Raw genomic sequence first — 18388 nt, forward strand, 5'->3', positions numbered from 1 at the left:
TCATTATTGTTCATTATTATCCAGAGTGGCTTACTATAAATAATTTGTGCGACCAAATCATGTTTTGCGCCAGTAACTGAAAAAGTTAGTAGCGCAAGTGCCACCAGTATAAAAGTTTAGTGTAGTTCCCTGCCATGGGTCACTGAGGGTTAAATCATGAGCAGTGAAGGTGGCAGAATCCAGTCATTCAGTAGATGGCGCTGTGTGAACTTGGTCCCGATTTATACTTACTTAAACGACAGAGCAGTTCATGCAGGAATAAGCAACGGCTTACAGTTACCACAAAACTCGGAGCTGTCGTCATTTACTTGTAGCTTTTCAGGGATATCGCTGTTTAATTAATTTAAGTCCGTTCGTGTCGGAATATTTAAGTGTTTTGGGGAGAAACGAATCATTCTGTGAAGACTTGAGTGAAGAACGCGAATATCCTGGAGTGTAGCATCCGCGGCTAACAGACAAAACGCATCTAACCTGACAGACAGTAAAAATTGTATTACTGTTTTAACTTATTTTACTGGCCTGACGGTTTTGATATTTTGATAATTTTATTTAACATTGACCATATCGCCTAAGAAAATCTATTTTTCAGATATAATATTCGCGAAGGCTCCGGAGGCCGCGGAGCTGCGCTGCTAGCTTCTGTCTCACTCTGCTAAGGGGAAATTGAATCGTCAGTTTTTTATATCTTGGTATTTCTGTGAACCTCTAACTCAACCATCGAGAGCTGACCCCCTGCACGGACCCATATCGTTTAAAAATTTAGCGTTTTTTGTTATTGTCTGAGGATTTTCCTCCTCCGTGTCCTCAGCTACCGACGGTTAGCTGCTTCCGGCGAGCTGGCGACGCCGCTCATTCCAGGATAAACTAAAGTAAGATAATCAACATATCATTTTATATGATGGGGAGCAAGATGTTGTATTTGTTGCGTCTGTTTCTTATCAGTGAGGTGGGAGAGAATGCTTGAGCATAAACTGTGGCCTGGGTTGAAATGAGGACAAGACTGTGAGGAGAGAGAAATAATGTAAACATAACTAAAGCGTCTATCAGCTCACACCTCAGCGGCTGTTATAGGCTTGTCCAGATTTGGAGATAAAAATTTGCCTTACTGCTCATAGTGTTCAGTTTGGAGCTGAAACTGACACAGTGACACCAGGTTGCCACTTAAAAACTAGTAATTTAAGTTTCTGCTGCAATTAGTTTACCTTTTTTTTGTTTTTTAGAGTTAAAGTGATTTGAGGGTTCCCTCTTTTGAGGTTTGGGCACATTCAAAATGCTAAATTTCTAATTTTATATATTCAGAGAGAGAGAAAGAGACAAAAAGTAGAATTAACATGGGACACCATATAACAGTTAAACTGAGAAATCTAATCTCACTTTACTTTCAATTTTCAGGGTTCCTACATTAATGGAAAATCAACAACAAAACAAAAAGTCATGGAAATGTATGTAGTTAATAATAAATATTATAACAGATAGATGTACTTTATATTTGCAGTCCATCCAAATTATTTTTTATAAAAAATTTAATTTACAACTGCAAATGTCATGGGGAAATTACAATTAATTGGTCAAAGCAAAAGTTATGGGAACCATGAATTTTGATTGAATTTAGCTAAACTGAATTAAATTTTGTAACTAACGATATCTCATCTACTGAAGATTTTTAATATTAGTCTTTAATAATATTAATATTGGTAACAGTATACAATAGGATTTCATTTGTTAACATTATACAATATTTCTACAGCATTTAGTAATGTTAGTTAATGTTAAAGGGTTAGTTCACCCAAAAATGAAAATTCTGTCATTAATTACTCACACTCATGTCGTTCCACACCCGATGGTTAAAATCCGATGGCTCAGTGAGGCCTGCATAGGGAGCAATGACATTTCCTCTCTCAAGATCCATAAAGGTACTAAAAACACATCTAAATCGGTTCATGTGAGTACAGTGGTTCAGTATTAATATTATAAACTGACGAGAATATTTTTGGTGCGCCAATAAAACAAAATAATGACATACAGTGATGGCTGATTTCAAAGCACACCTTCAGGAAGCTTTGAAGCATAGTGAATCAGTGTGTTGAATCCGCAGTTCGGAGCGCCATAGTCATGTGATTTCAGCAGTTTGGCGGTTTGACACGCAATCTGAATCATGATTCGACACGCTGATTCATTGTGCTCCGAATCTTCCTGAAGCAGTGTTTTGAAATCGGCCATCACTAAATAAGTCATTATTTTGTTTTGTTTTTTAGTGCACCAAAAATATTCTCATTGCTTTTATAATATTAATATTGAACCACTGTACTCGCATGAACTGATTTAAATATGTTTTTAGTACATTAATGGATCTTGAGAGAGGAAATGTCATTGCTCCCTATGCAGGCCTCACTGAGCCATCGGATTTTAACCAAAATATCTTAATTTGTGTTCTGAAGATCAATGAAGGTCTTACGGGTGTAAAATGGCACGAGGGTGAGTAATTAATGACAGAATTTTTATTGTTGGGTGAACTAACCCTTTAATCTCAACATATACTAATAAGCCTACATTTTTAACATCAAAAGTTGTATCTGTTAATATTAGTTAATCCACTGTGTGCTTGTAAACTAACATGAAGATGAATATTTTTATTAACAAAGGTTTATAAATGTTGCAAAAATATATATTCGTATTAATGCATTACCAAATGTGACCTTATTGTAATGTGTTACCTTAATAATATTTGTCTTTAATATGTTTCTATACTGTTTATGATTAAGAGTTTATATTCTTGAATCACTCCTGATTTTACAGCTCTCTGCCTCCTGAGCTCGAGGTGTGAGTCAGCCAGACTTCTTTTCCTGTGGCGGTTCAGGACAGGGCTGTCAGTTATCAGTCAATGATGTCGGAAGAAGGCAAGCAGAGTGCCGCGCCTGCCCCTGCATCCACTATGGACACGAAGTCTGAGTCCACAGCCTCGCCACCTACCGGCCAGACGGTTTCATCAGTGTCTCCCCCAGTGTCCACAGTAACGCAGCCAGCACCACCTGCAACTGAGGATGAGGAGGAGGAGAGCGAAGATGAATCTGAGATTCTGGAGGAAAGCCCCTGTGGACGTTGGCAGAAACGAAGAGAGGAGGTATATTTAAAGTCTTTCAGTAGCTTTGAGTGTAGAATGGATCAAAATTCAAGTCTTTATTCACTGATAATGTTACCATCTGCTAAATGATGACAATTTTGTTTTAATATCATTTTTATTTGAGGGGATTTTATATTATAATTTATTTGCAGAATCTTGGAAACCCCTGATGGGTTTTTGGATTTAAATAAAAAATTCTCCTCCACCCCCCACACACAGGTTAACCAGCGCAACGTCCCGGGTATCGACAATGCTTACCTTGCCATGGACACCGAGGAGGGTGTGGAGGTGGTGTGGAATGAGGTCATGTTTTCTGAGCGGAAGAACTTCAAACTACAGGAGGTAAAACTACTAACTGTGTGCCTGCTTTATGAAGATTTGCAGTTTCAGGTTTTGTGAAGCTGAATTTTCGGTGAGGAAATTTTAATAAAGTGACAGTAAAGACATTTATAATGTTACAAAAGATTCCTGTTTTTTAAATAATGCTGTACTTTTGAACTTTCTATTCATCAAAGTATCCTTTAAAAAAAATCTGTTTCCACAAAAATATTAAGCAGCAAATCTGTTTTTTTTTTTTTGTTATTTTTTTAAACACTAATAATAAGAAATAAAATGTAAAAATAATACTAAGAAATGTTACTTTAGCACCAAATCAGCATATTAGAATGATTTTGGAAGGATCATGTGACACTGAAGATTGGAGTAATGATGCTGAAAATTCAGCTTTGCATCACAGGAATAATGATGATGATGATGATTTTTAAGATACTTTAAAAGAAAACTGCAACATATTTAACAATATTAGTGTTTTTACTGTATTTTTGATCAAATGTGCAGCCTTTGTGAGCATTAGAGACTTTCAAAAACATTAAAAAATCTTCTATTCATATCTTAGCCGACATGAATGAACTGATGGATTTGCTGTTAATTACACAAAACAATTTATTTCAAATATCCTTCTGAACTTATTTTAAGCACCTGAAGTAAGCGTAATATTCACTGTTTATTTGTCTCTATACTTAGCCACAGATTCAGCTGTATCGTTTCCTGTGTTCCTGCTTACTAACATGTTAAGCTGTGAATTAGCAATACCAATGATTATTTAGCTATTATGAGGGTGTTAGGACTGCTTGATTGCTTCACAGAATGAGTGTGCTTGCCTTCATTTCTGGGTGTAAGCTCCTTACACAAAGTGGTCTGACCTGTTTTCTGCCAAGCTTTTATTGAAACAGCATTCTCGCTTAGCTTTTATTGAAAAGTATTTAAGAAAACCTTCTCTGTGGTTATGTAACTCTTATTTCTTGAATGTTCAAATATTAAAAAGGTCATTCTGCTCTTTTTAATATAGCATACTTCACTCTTTCATTGCCTGTGAGCACTTTTAATCAAACGCGAATCATTACTGCCTGGCATAGAGTCGTGGACAGCCATCTGTTTGGCCCATCCACATACTGCGATCCTCTCTGCTTGGCAGACGCTCATCGTGGAATTCAATAAGTAATTTTAGAGGTTGCGTTTTGACAGGCTTTGCTATCTACATTGCTGATTGCATTTCCCATAAGCACATGTGACTAGCGCAGTGAGTTCAGCCATAAAAAGCTATCCCCCCCCATACTGATCTTTCACATGATTTGTTATTGTATAATGAAATAATAAAAGAAGAGTTCGGTATTTTATTATAATAACCTGTTCTTCTAGTATTCAAGATGTTTTGTTACATATAGGAAGGTTTTCTGGTAAATTAATCTACATTTCTTTTTATATTACTCAGGAAAAAGTGAAAGCAGTGTTTGATAACCTCATCCAGCTGGAACATCTGAATATAGTGAAGTTTCACAAGTACTGGGCTGATGTGAAGGAGAACAGAGCCAGGGTAAGAAACATAACAGCAAAAAATGTGCCACTCTTGGATTTTTATTTTGTTCAATCATAAGATTTTTTGTTACCCCCTTCAGGTAATTTTCATCACAGAGTACATGTCTTCTGGGAGCCTGAAGCAGTTTCTAAAGAAGACAAAGAAGAATCATAAGACCATGAATGAAAAGGTATGATTGCTGCTATTTTTCTATTCAGACAAAAGAGCTGTTGAGACAATGTACCGCAGACTAAAATGTGTCTTTTGTCTTAAATTTCTTGATTGAATGTTAGTCATTGTTGACTTTGCCTACTGGTATGACCCGTAACAGATTTGTTTAAAACTTGGAGAGAGAGTACTAGTACAAATACTTGTTTTTTGGTACAATAATAATAAAATTAAATGCAGGACAGTAGTTGATCACCGAGGTCATCATAAAAACAAAATGCATTATTTACTTTATTTTAACATGAAGCGGGTCATCATATCAGTTAGCTTAATTTTGTCATTTTTACATTGCATTCATATTTCTGTTTATTCTGTTTTTCCAGTAATAAGACTGGTGCATTCCTAAATATTAGTAATACTGTTAGTCATGTTTTGGTTTAATTGAGTGTAGTATTAGTTGGGATTAATGAAACATCCTGACATAGTATAATATCAGACGTGGCCTTGTCTTCCCGGATGCCATTAACTCTTTGTGGGACTCTTCTAGGCATGGAAACGCTGGTGCACTCAGATATTATCTGCCTTAAGGTTTGTGTACCTCTCTTTCTCCTCCCTCTCTCTCTCTCTTTTCAAATACTGTTCTTTACCAATAATGTAGAGATATTTTTGGAAATGTTGGACAAAATTTCTTATTAGCACCTGAAATGTTGTCTATGCCTGTCATAGCTGAGCATTTCTTTTTGTTTTGATGTTCCATTATATGCCTTGTGGAGAGCTCCTATTACACTCACGTTTCTCACCATTCTTCCTTCAGCTATCTGCATTCATGTGAACCTCCCATTATCCACGGGAATCTGACCTGTGACACTATTTTCATACAGCACAATGGACTCATCAAAATCGGATCAGGTGGGATAAAGAACATTGAGTATGACTTTTTAAATGTTATAGATTTGTGTTGTTGCTGATGTTTTTTTTTGTTTGTTTGTTTTTTTCTGTAGTGGCCCCAGACACCATTAATAACCATGTGAAAACATGTCGGGAGGAACAAAAGAGTTTGCATTTCTTTGCTCCAGAGTATGGAGGTAAAACTAGGCTTTAAAATGCATTCAAACTCATTCTGGAGTCGTTTCAGTGCACTTGTTATGTAAAAATGACAGTACAATTTGTCCTCTTCCCTCATCCAATTCAGCTGTTGCCAGTGTCACTACAGCCGTGGACATCTATTCCTTTGGAATGTGCGCCTTAGAGGTGAGTGCTGTTTGTTTTGAGCTGCAGATCATTCATCAGTGTATCAGATCGACCAGACTAGAGATTCAGGTTTTTCTCCCACTGTTGTAGATGGCTGTGCTGGAAATCCAAAGTAATGGAGAGTCCTCATACGTGTCACAAGAAGCCATTAATAGTGCTATTCAGTCTCTGGAGGACCCACTGCAGAGAGTGAGTACAGATTGAGTCGACAGTGTCAGTAGTTCAATTCTTTGCATTACACTACCATTCAAAAAGAGTTAGTAAGGTTTAAAAAAAAAAAAAAATTTTTGTTTCTCCTCAAGACTGCATTAATTTGATCAAACATAAAAACGTTAATATTATTTCAATGTGAAATAGCTGTTTATTTATTTTTTTATCTAATTGCATTATGTGATAATTAATTAATCGCACATCAAATTTGGCTCAGAAATGACCTCCAAAAGATAGTCAGTAAGATTTAAAGTCATTATTGTGTAAAACATCAAATAGACCAGGGGTACTCAAGTTCAGAAGCCAAGAGGGCCGCATTTTAACCAAATGAAACGCGAAGGGCCACAAATTATAACTTGGATCGAAAGACTTTTATTTAGGCCTACTTAAGACAATATTTGTAGTTTTACTGTTTATTTACTAAAAGTGCAGTTTTTAAGGTCTGGCTGTTGTTCACTGGCTGATAAGAGTTTGTCCATAAGACGAAAACATTGCACTTTTTTATTGTCTTTTTATACTCCATTGCACCTTTTTAACACTTTTTATAGCACCTATTTATACTCAGAGAATAAATGTTTTATTATTTGTATTATTATTACCTACCTTTTAATTTGGTCAGAATCCAAAAATATTTTTTCTTTTTTTTAATGTTCAATCACAATTTTATGAATTATCTAACTATAACCAACGTTGTAAACATGATAAATCAGATATTCTCCGTGAGCTCAATGATGTGATGACAGATCTGTAATGGGAGCGCTGCTTGCTTTCTGTTTATAACACATTGACATTAAGAATAAAAGGTGTGTTTTTCATGCTGCTCGGCAACTTACACACTGCAAAGTTTGAGGAATGTCAACTGCATTTCATCATGGAAAAATAAGGTTACTTTGTTTTTTACTTGCGCGCACAGTCTCGAGCCTTTGGTGGCGTTCACGAACACAAGTGCTCGACACATGCGCACTAGAGAGATTCATGCTTGTCTAGTCTTTTTCGCTCATATAGTTACAATAAAATCTCTTTGTACTTGTTTAAAATTAGAGTTGCTGGTATCTTTTAATCCCCTCAAACGAGCGCTCTTCAACACGATAGGTGTTTGTTGTTATTCTTGTTCTGTCTTCTCCGTTTCTTTTCAGACTGAAACAACAGCCCGTTTTAGTGCTGACACCTTGTGGACAAACTAAATTAGTGCAAAAACTATTCAATGTGCGCGTGCAAAGTGCCTTCAGTTTATATTGTTCTTTGCGGTTAGAAAAACTGCTGCGCGCGTACACTATACGCGATCTCTGCTGATGATTACAGCGTCACGTGCACTGTACGCCTACCCTTGTGTACGTGTAAAAAAAACTAAGTAATATTCACGCTAATTTTGAACGCAAATTATAATAAAAATACATTTATATGTAGCATGATGCGGGCCACAAATGTAATGCTGACGGGCCGGATGCGGCCCGCGGGCCGCCTGTTGAGTACCCCTGAAATAGACATTACAAAAATTAGCTCCAGAAATAAATATTTTAATAATGATTGAACATAAAATTTATTTACACAAACTTTTGGACCATGAGGTTAAGTAAATGATGACTGAATTTTCATTTTTTGGGTGAACTATACCTTTTTAATTAGGGTTAGGTACTGAACTCTGTACTTTTAAGGGTACCGACCGAATTACATCAGTACTACCGAGTACCGATTCACATTAAATCAATCGTGGCCAAATTTCGCTACCTGAGAAAGCATCTGGGCGTGAGGAATGTTAGAGAGAGAGAGAGAGAGAGAGAGAGAGAGAGAGAGAGAGACCGTGCGACGTCACCCCTGCAACTTTTAAACACAACACAGAGCAATGGCTAAACATTCTGAAGTGGGGTTACATTTCACAAAACTAAATGCAGACTGAAACAGTGCTATTTGCAATATGTTCATAAAACTTGAAACGCGCTTACTCCAATCGGTACATGATCTGTGATCCACGTTGCGAGCGGCGTTCAATGCAGAAACGGCTCTCATGCATGCTCCGCATGTTATATACGAAATATTGTCACGGTCATATTTTCCATGTGTTGTTAGTCAAACTCCAGCTCTGACAGCATTGTGGGGAAAATGAAACAACACTAGTTTTATGTTATTGTGCTGAGGAAACTCACGGCACGTGTGTCCGAACGAATGGCTGAACAACAGAGATGAAGAACGGCACGAGAAACTGTCTTTCGTGACATTTGAATTCTCTGCTGTAATGCGATTAATCTAATTAACGCATTAAATCGACAGCTCTAATTTTATAATAAGTTGCAATTATTCATGTTATGGCAAAGCTGAATTTTCAGCCATCATTACTCCAGTCTTCAGTGTCACATGATCTTTCAGAAATCATTCCAATATGATGATTTGGTGCTCAAGAAATATTTATCAGTGTTAAAAACAGTTGAAATGCTTAATAACTTTGTGGAAATCATGGTGAAATCATGGCATTAATGGAAAGTTCAAAAGAACTTTTCTCTAAGCATTAATGGGTAGCTGCGGTAACTTATTTGTTATTTGTTCCCCCATGCCTTCTCTTACCAACTTTGTCTATAGAAGCTAATCACCTTTTTTTTTACGCAATACTAATCATGTAATCTTATGCTAATCATTATATAGTCTCATGTTTCTTTTTGTGTTTGTTTTTAGGAGTTTATTCAGAAGTGTCTGGAGGTGGACCCCAGTAAGAGGCCCACAGCCAGAGAGCTGCTTTTTCATCAAGCTCTGTTTGAAGTGCCTCTTTTGAAACTACTGGCTGCACACTGTATCGTCAGTCATCAACGTGAGTCATGAGCTAGTCTCATTATTATTACTATTCAGACATTTCATATCACCTTCATGAATGGGATTCAGTGATTCTAAACACATTGAAATCATTTGCTTTTGGCTACTAGACATGATCGCAGAAAATGCTTTAGAGGAAATTACCAAGAACATGGACCCCAACCAGGTCATTATGGAAAGAAAAGAGGTCCAGCTAAAGTGAGCCTCCTACTTTGATTCATTGGTTTTAGTTTGAAATAGCTTTTTTGGAACCTACCTAAACAGATTCTCTAATCCTGCCTCTTTTTCCATCAGACTCTCACAGTTTCCTGCCTTGGAGCTTGATAAGTTCCTTGAGGATGTGAGGTGAGGAAAAATAGAATTTCCCAGTTTATCTTGGAATAAAAAAATGAGATGAGCCCACATTCATATGTCATGAAAGAAGTCAAAAAACAAGCACAAACTTAATATCAACATTTGCTGCTCTTGTGATGTAGGAATGGGATCTATCCGTTGACTGCCTTTGGCTTGCCCTGCCCACAGCAGCCTCAGCAAGAGACTGTCAAGTCTCCCATCGTGCCACCCTCTGTCAAAACGCCTACGCCTGAGCCTGCAGAGCTGGAAACCAGGAAGGTGAGAATTGGAGTGATTTAAGGAGCTGGTGACTGAGTATCAATGATTTAAGAATAAATCAGTTTTTTCACTTCCCCCCCATGTTTCTGTGTGGCATATTACTACTTTCCACTCAAGTCTAGATGGGTGGTTACAGTCAAAATCAACAGGATTAGCAGTATTTCAGCATCATGTATTTGTGTTAAAGATAATCTCTCTCTTTAAGGTTGTACAAATGCAGTGCAACATCGAGCCTGTGGAGGAAGGAGCAAAACATCATGTAAGCCCTTTTTCCGTGTTCATTGCTGGAATGATGCAAGTCAGACGCTTATAATGTATCCATGACTCCTCACTGCTCTTTTTATAGCTGACCTTACTGCTAAAACTGGAAGATAAGCTGAACCGACATTTGAGTTGTGATTTGGCGCCAAGTGAGTACTTTATCAGTCCTCAAACACACTCTGCACAAGTATCTAAATGCTTCCAGCTACATGGCTTGATTTAACATGCCATTGTGTTCTGAAATGTGTCAGAATGCAGTTTAGAATGCAGCACAAGTATGGGTTGCATTCACAGCTGCAGGAGACACTATAATGGGTATCAGCACTGTCGGCTTTGTCTTTCAAGTCCGCTTGCTTAGAATCAAGAAGCTTGCTGAGTTAGTTGAATTGTAATCCTGGACCACAAAACCAGTCATAAGTCGCACGGGGGTATATTTTTAGCAATAGACAAAAATACATTGTATGGGTCAAAATTATCGATTTTTCTTTTATGCCAGAAATCTTTAGGATATTAAGTAAAGATCATGTTCCATGAAGATATTTAGTAAATTTCCTACTGTAAATATATAACAATTTATTTTTGTGAGTGGATCTGCATTGCTAAGGACTTCATTTGGACAACTTTAAAGGTGAATTTCTCCATATTTTGATTTTTTTTTTTTTTTTTTTTTTTTGCACCCTCAGATTCCAGATTTTCAAATAGTTGTATGTATTCAGCTTTCAGGTGATTTATAAATCTCAATTTCAAAAAAATGGACCCTTATGACTGGTTTTGTGGTCCAGAGTCACAATTGTCAACATATTTATAAAGCTACCTGAATTCACATCCAGTTTAATCCAACAGAGATGTTTGGTACCACCACAAAAAGGAAATAATCTGATAAGAAGAATACATTTACATTGGGGCTGTGTAGTTGCATTCAAAATCAAATTTGTGTATTTGCACATACACATGTATTTGTACATATGCTGTCCTTATTTGTTCATTATGAAATAATTGTCAGAAAAACATAAGAGTTCTGCAGATAGGCTGAAGTGGATCAAATTGAATCATTAAAGTGACAAAGTAAAAGTATAGAAAAGTTAACTGTTAAAATACAGCACTTTTTTTTGTTGACTTATTGCTGAAACTTAAGAATGGTGTTCTCTGTGTGTTAGATGAGAATGTACAGGAGTTGGCTGTGGAACTGGTCCAGCTTGGTTTCATTAGTGAGGTAAGAAGTTTCCCACAAGATGTAATGTTCACTACCATCCAAAAGTTTGGGCTCAGTAACTTGCATTATGAAGTAACATGATCAGAAGTGATTATTTTGTAACGATAGATTTCTATTTCAAATAAATGCTGTTCCAAACTTTCTGAAAATCCAACCTTTTTCAGGAAACTCCTGAAAAAAGTATCAATGTTTCCACAAAAATATCTAGCAGCTCTACTGTTTTCAACATTGATAATAAGAAATGTTTCTTGAACATCAAATGAGCATATTAGAATTATTTCTTAAGTATCTTGTGACACTGAAGACTATAGGAGTAATGAAGTTGAAAATCCAGCTTTTCCATCATGGAATAAATTACATTTAAAATATATTCAAACAGAAAAGTTATTTTAAATTGTAATATAATTTAACAATATTAATTTATTCAGTATTTTGATCAAATAAATACAGCCTTGTTGAGCATAAGGGACTTCTTTCAAAAACATTTAAAAAAAAAAAATCTTAGAGACCCCAAGCTTTTGAACAGTAGTGTACTTTAATATGTGATGATGTGTGTATTTCATTTAGATTAGATCCTGTGTTGGTCATTTTTAAGGCAGAATGTCAGCAGTGCAATTTTTCAAACCACTGATGTAATTCTTTATTTCTTTGCCCAAGATGATATTGCACTTTTTGTATGGGCACTTGTCAAAGTTAAGGCCAAAATCACATCTCTTAGACTATGAAAATGAATATAGTTGAGCCAAACTCGTCAGTCACAGAACAGATTCAGAGACAATGAAGTGTGAGAAATTGTTAATCCAAAAACTTTCAAGTGATGTTTTTCAGTGTTGGTATGGTTACTGTGTTTATTTAGTATTGTGAGATCACTCCGTGTTCTGGCCAATTTTAAAACATTTGTCACCAGGTTCAAATTACAAAAGTTTTTTTTTTTTTCTTCTCCTTTTCTTTTCTTTTCAAAGCACTAATGCCAACATTCATGATAAAATGTTTCCAATCAATAATTCAGTTGCTTGAGGAAATTTTTGGATTGGCCTTGGCTGATTCCTGGAATGGTGATATAGGAGAAAAGACAAACGCTGTGAGCTAATCAGAAAAACAGGACACAAAGTAGAGTCCATGGATTAGCTGAACCCAAAAAAACAGACGTGAAAAGTTTCTCTGTTAATGCACAAACCAGATGTAGACCTCTCACAGTGAATACCACAATAGGGCTTGGCATTATAGTGCTAGTGAATATTAGCATACGGCAGCTTTACCATCTCTACTACCGTGGCTTTTTGTTAGGTAGTACCAATACAACTGTTTGCTGCTGTTCACAGCCAGTTTTCTTCTTGAATTTTCCCTCTGCAGTCTCTGGGGCTGTTTACACTACACCATTTTCGACTAAAAATGGGAAACTTTTAATGCATTTTGGCTGTTTATTTACATGACAATGGCGTTTTGGGGGCCTGAAAATGTGCAAGTTTCTGAAAACTATACTGTTATCATTTCCATGTAAACTACAAAACGTGAATTTTTGAAAACTGTGACTTCATGTGTATTACGTGTTCAGTCTATAGGCGTGTAGTTTTTGACATCGCCATCACTACTGGCCTGACAGCATAATACAGCGTTTTTAGCCGTTTTCACAGGTCCGTGTGAATGGGGATCGTTTTGACAATGTTGTCGCCTGTACGTGAAAAAATGCAAAGGAAAAACTTTTTTGTTTTTAGTACATCATTGTCGTGTAAATGTACCCTCAATGAGCAGTCATTGCTCTTTCTTGACTATAAAGAAGGAATTTTCTCAGTTCTTCTCATCGGTATTGTCATCTGCATATTTGGCACTTTTGCGAGGGATGCTGCTGTACCATCTGTGTAATTCCAGCATTCTTCTTATTTAATCTCTTTCTGCCTTTAACATAATACCTGACACTGAACAGTAGTTAATTCAGCTTTTTTTATCCACTTTTTTGTTCTTTTAGTTTACATGATTTAATCTATACAAGGGATATGTTGACCTGAGATTGCTTACACCTTTACTAATTTGAAACTTTATTAATCAGTGTTTAGTTCCCTTAACCCTTTAAGACCTGAAGGCATTTTTAGAGTTGTTTAGAGTTGTTGTTTTTCTCTGACGGACAAGTAAAGACTCCAAAACTATAGCAAGGAGTGCCAAAATTGTTAGGTTTCATTTTATTAAACACTTAGAGTTTTTTTTTTTTTTTTAACATTACATTTGGATATTCTCATGCTGAGAAACTGCTAATACAATAATAAAAAAAATATATATATAAATTTTTATTATAATTTTGCTTATTTTGCTTATTTGACATGCAATAGTTCAGGAAGGAAATAAGGCAGGAGGATTTTTTTTTTTTTTTTGGTTGAAGCTCTCCTACATGTGAGCTGCATCTGGATCAAATTTTGTGGTGATAGCATAAAGTAATCAAAAGTTACAGCATTTGGAACTAGTGTTAATTTTATCAGCTATTTTTAAATTTAGTCTTAGTCCTGTGTCAAATGTAACATTTACCAAATTTAGTCAACTTTGTGCTGTTTTTTTTTAGTTAAGGTTTAGTCAACTAAATGTCTGATTGTTTTAGTCAGTGGAAATACTGTTTTGTCATACTGTATAATGGTTAAAATGATAAATTATTAATTTGTTAAATTTTGATTGCAATGATTGTTGTCATTTTGGAAATTTATTTTTACATTTCATCGGAATTTACTCTTTCACCAATAAGCACAAATGAACAGAATATCGATTCATATACATGGTTTATTTTACCTCATCTAGTGTATAGATTTATTTAAGTCTATCAATTATAGCTAAATAAACACCAAAGACTTTAGATATACACTCGCCCTGTCTACATTATGAAAACTGGTTAAACAAACAAATTCCTAATAGTAATTCCAATAATTCGAAGATGCATTAATGCTTCTCTATTAAAACATCAAAAAAAAGACTGTACATATTGCCACACAGAGGTTGCTTAAGTACAATCAGCAACCACAATCGCAAACGATACAGTCGAGATCCATGACACAACACAGACTGACTAAATGACACTTTCATATAAGCAGAATACCTGTGTTTTCAGACCATGGCGTCTCCGCAGAGAGTGTGTGTGTGTGTGTGTGTGTGTGTGTGTGTGAGTGGTTGCCAGATTGCACAAAGAGGAAAAAAGGCTGGCATGTATCTATTTAGCAGAACAGCTCTGATTGGTATATTTGAGCTGTTGGTTTCTGGCAACCGCAAACATGAACGCTTGCCTAATAAAGTCTTGTACAGCAGTCTGAAATTTTTTGGCTAATCTTTTTTTCAACAAAAATACAGTTAAGTTTTTGGTAAAGTTTTCATTCTTTTAACTACATTTTAGTCTCATCTTTTGTCAACAATATTGCATCTTGATACAGTCACAATTATTGTTTAATGGCCTTATCTCGTCATTGTCTCGTCTTAAGGCATCTTTACACAGCCGATTTATGGCTGTTCTGAAGCGGGTCTGTACCTGCTCAGAATTCAGTGTAAAGACGCAATGCTAAAATGTTAATGTTAAAGAAGACCTAAAATACGCCGGGTCTGACCCACCTCAGCCCCTAGTATCAAAGGCGAGTCTGATACTGTTCTGGTTCAGTGTAAATGAACGCGAAATATAGCCGCTCTAAACTACGTCATTGTCATGACAACCAAAAGCATTCCAGTCCACTCAGGTGGTGCAAGATTAGAAGACTTGGGGCAAATAATAAAAATAATGTCTTCCAACAAGGTGCATTGAAGTAAGAGTCCTGTACTCACATCGTGAAGCAAACCACCAAAATAACAGCAGAAAATCGTCGTGTGTCATCATTTGGCTTTCGCCGTTTGTAATCTTCCTATTAAGACACTGTCGGATCAACGCGCTGCTACATTTCCGTCAGATAAGGTAAATGATTTTGTACTGTTATATTATCTTCCAAAATTCATCTCCTTGAGGGCGAGATTTCACCCACACACGACAGTCTGTCTGGTGATCTGCTGCTGCCTGATACACGCAAATGCTAGCATCATTTGTATCTTTGGAAAAAAGATTTTTTTTTTAATCCTGTTGTGAACTACCCAGTGTAATAATGAGAAATGTTTTGTTGCATCGTTCAATTTTTATTATGACAAACATCAAAGCGTGAGATATAGCACGCAGTTTACTAGCTTGTTACTTTAAATTTTTGTATTTTTTTATTTCGAGTTATATTTCATTGTTTATTATTTATTTTTAAATAAATTTTGTTAGTTTTGAAATACTTATGTTCAAAGCTTTGTTTCCCGCGATTTTAATTCCTGTGTAAATGCGTTATGCTGCTTCAGAACAGCATTAAACGTTCTGTGTAAATGCACATTTTTGTGGTATTATGCCGCTTCAGAGTTGGTTTCTGTGCCGCTTTTTCTGTGTAAAGATGCCTTTAGACAGGGTAAAAAAACTCTGACGAACATTTTTCGTCATAGATTTTTGTTAACGAAATCAACACTTTTTTTGGAACCAAGGTAGCCTTTTTGTTTAGCCCTTGAGGCCCCCTATTGGACATTTTTAAAATTGTGCCTCCATGAGGATTATGTTGATTTTGGACTCGTTTTAATCGTGAGAATCTGCTGTAAATAATGTGCCATTTTCTACTATCTGTGCATTTTCTGTTAAGTTATGAGGAAAAACACCACGTGAAATCTACATATTTATTTTCACTTAGTGCCTGTGTGCTGTTTTTGTTGTAAAGGCATATTACGCAATTTGTGCGGACTCATAAGGGTGAAAACAATGCAACAGGAGCATGTTGGAGGCTTGATTTAAATGTGTAATGTCTCGGATCTTGTATGCAAAAAGGAATTGTGCTACCTATTTAGTTTGTTTCTATTGGCTCTTAAATAGAGACACAAACGTGCTCACGTAGGTTTAAAAGGGTTAAAGATGGAAAACAACAAAAAAATTACTTTTTTTTTTTTTTTTTCAATTGTATTTTTTTTTTTTTTATTAAGTTTATCTTATTTTTACCATTTCTTTTATTTATTTGATTTATTTTTCGTTTTCTGCTCCCACTTTAGTTTCAAATTTTGTTGTGTTTCTCTCAAGGGGGATCAGCCACGTCTCACTACCGTGCTGGAGGAGGCCTTCTCTAGATTCTACAGCCGTAACGGTTCTCTGAATCCTGTGACCGTGTCCTCATAGCGGAGGGTCGAATCTGCCAGCTCCTCTCCACCATCCTTTATCTTCATGCACGGGACGGGACGGGACTCCAGCGCTTCATCACTCAGAGGATTGTGTGCGAGCTTTGTGGGGAGGGATCAGAACGCCTCGAACTGAGCCTCAAAAAGAAAACGACCCCTGCGCTCTGTTCTTCACACCACTTTAGGTGTTGGCTGATGGTTCCCGTGTACATTTATTCTGTCAGTGTAGCAGTCTGCTTCTCTGTTTTAAAAGAAGAAAAAAATGACTCGGTTATTATTTAAATCAGTATTACGAGCTGTATTTTGGAACAGTTTTGCTTACAGTATGTGTGGGATCGGTTACTTCTGGTTTGCACTTCAGCAAATCCTTTTTGTTTTTTTTAGGCACATCACATGTATCTTTCATGGTCTTTTATTCACCCTTTCAAACATTCATTTATTCTTTTTTTATTGCAAGGGGAATGCGTTGTTGTGTTATTTTGAAATTACCAAATAACACTGTCTTTGTTGTACCTTTTAAGGCACACATTAATTGTGGTTAACTTTGGTCTGCAATGCAAGATCTATGACGACTGTGAAAGGAAAGGGGTTCTCGAAGAATTGAAAAAAGCAAACAGATTATTTATCTCTATGCGTATGGTCTATCTTCACTTTCATCGTTGTGGCGGCTGTTTTTCTCCCCCTTTATTACCTGTGAATGTATGCTGTAAGTTTTCATTTTAATTGTTTCTAAGAGAAGGGCACTTGATTTGATTTAGACTTGTCTTTTTCCCCTGTATGTGACACACAGTTATGAGTTTCCTTATAAAGAAATTAACTACAGTGCACCAGACGTGTTAAAATGTGCCTTTTAACAGAGACACAATCAATCCATGTTCAGAAGACCCATAGACTGACAAACATACTGTATTATTCCTTTTTTCATTGTGCAGATCCTGTAGTGTTGTTTCTTTCTGAACTGGTCTGCATGCTAATATACTGTAACATTTTTTGGCGTATTTGGAGTATATTAAAACTCCTGGGGTTTCTGGTGGTGCATTTGTTTGGCAGCATCATTTCAATCCAAACAAGCGGTTTGCACTGATTCATTTTATGTTGACGGCAATAAATTTCATATTCACCTCTATGGTATATCAACATCTGTCTGTTACAAGCAGCAAATTTGAAATTATGCATGAAATGTAGTCTAACAAACATTTTCTTTTAACTGACACATGTGATGCTTGTTTCTTTTCAGTTAAAAAAATGGTACAAGTTCAGATATGAGATAGTGGAGTGGCAATGATGCCTGAAAAGCACACCAAATCAATGTGTTTTGTTTTTTTCTTAATGCAGACCAGCTATGTAGTTGTTTTGAAAGAAACAACAGGCTTTGTCTCACGCAAATCATTCAGAAACTCATAACTGCTTTTACTCTGTTAAGACCTCTTTTCAAAGTTGCACCATTTCTTGATATAAAGATGAGATATGGGGTACTTCCATTCTTTGTCTTTTGTATTATTTCGAATTATTAGGATTTTATTTCATCTCTTGCATATAATATTAAAATGATAGCTCACCCAAAATTCATCATGACATTCAAAACTTGTATGACTGACTGACTTCTGCAGAATACATACAAAATATAATTTGAAGGTTTTAACCATTTTTGTCCATACAGTATAAGTCAAAGGGTTCCAAAAAACACTGAAACCCATTGACTTTCATTATG

At 36.1% G+C, this 18388-nt stretch overlaps 1 protein-coding gene across 1 annotated transcript; it reads left to right on the top strand.

Moving 5' to 3' along the window:
• The first annotated feature begins 191 nt into the window (after positions 1 to 191).
• nrbp1 (nuclear receptor binding protein 1) lies at positions 192 to 18158 on the top strand. The gene is made up of 18 exons (XM_067383833.1): positions 192 to 869; positions 2797 to 3121; positions 3341 to 3463; positions 4893 to 4994; positions 5077 to 5166; positions 5692 to 5732; positions 5959 to 6053; positions 6146 to 6229; positions 6337 to 6395; positions 6486 to 6584; positions 9273 to 9405; positions 9518 to 9605; positions 9702 to 9752; positions 9884 to 10019; positions 10225 to 10278; positions 10366 to 10429; positions 11438 to 11493; positions 16583 to 18158. The coding sequence occupies exons 2-18, from the start codon at positions 2882 to 2884 to the stop codon at positions 16676 to 16678; spliced, it is 1611 nt and encodes a 536-aa protein (XP_067239934.1). The 5' UTR covers positions 192 to 869; positions 2797 to 2881; the 3' UTR covers positions 16679 to 18158.
• The last annotated feature ends 230 nt before the right edge of the window (positions 18159 to 18388 follow it).

The sequence above is a fragment of the Chanodichthys erythropterus genome, chromosome 4 (genome assembly GCF_024489055.1).
Source record: "Chanodichthys erythropterus isolate Z2021 chromosome 4, ASM2448905v1, whole genome shotgun sequence".
NCBI classification, from domain to species: domain Eukaryota; kingdom Metazoa; phylum Chordata; class Actinopteri; order Cypriniformes; family Xenocyprididae; genus Chanodichthys; species Chanodichthys erythropterus.

What these genes read in the sequence shown, in the direction of transcription:
- nrbp1 (XM_067383833.1), top strand. Translation starts at nt 2,882, where the DNA reads ATGATGTCGGAAGAAGGCAAGCAGAGTGCCGCGCCTGCCCCTGCATCC. An exon ending in CAGATATTATCTGCCTTAAG is followed by an intron (nt 5,733 to 5,958) that starts GTTTGTGTACCT and finishes TTCTTCCTTCAG; the next exon opens with CTATCTGCATTCATGTGAAC. An exon ending in TTGGAATGTGCGCCTTAGAG is followed by an intron (nt 6,396 to 6,485) that starts GTGAGTGCTGTT and finishes CCACTGTTGTAG; the next exon opens with ATGGCTGTGCTGGAAATCCA.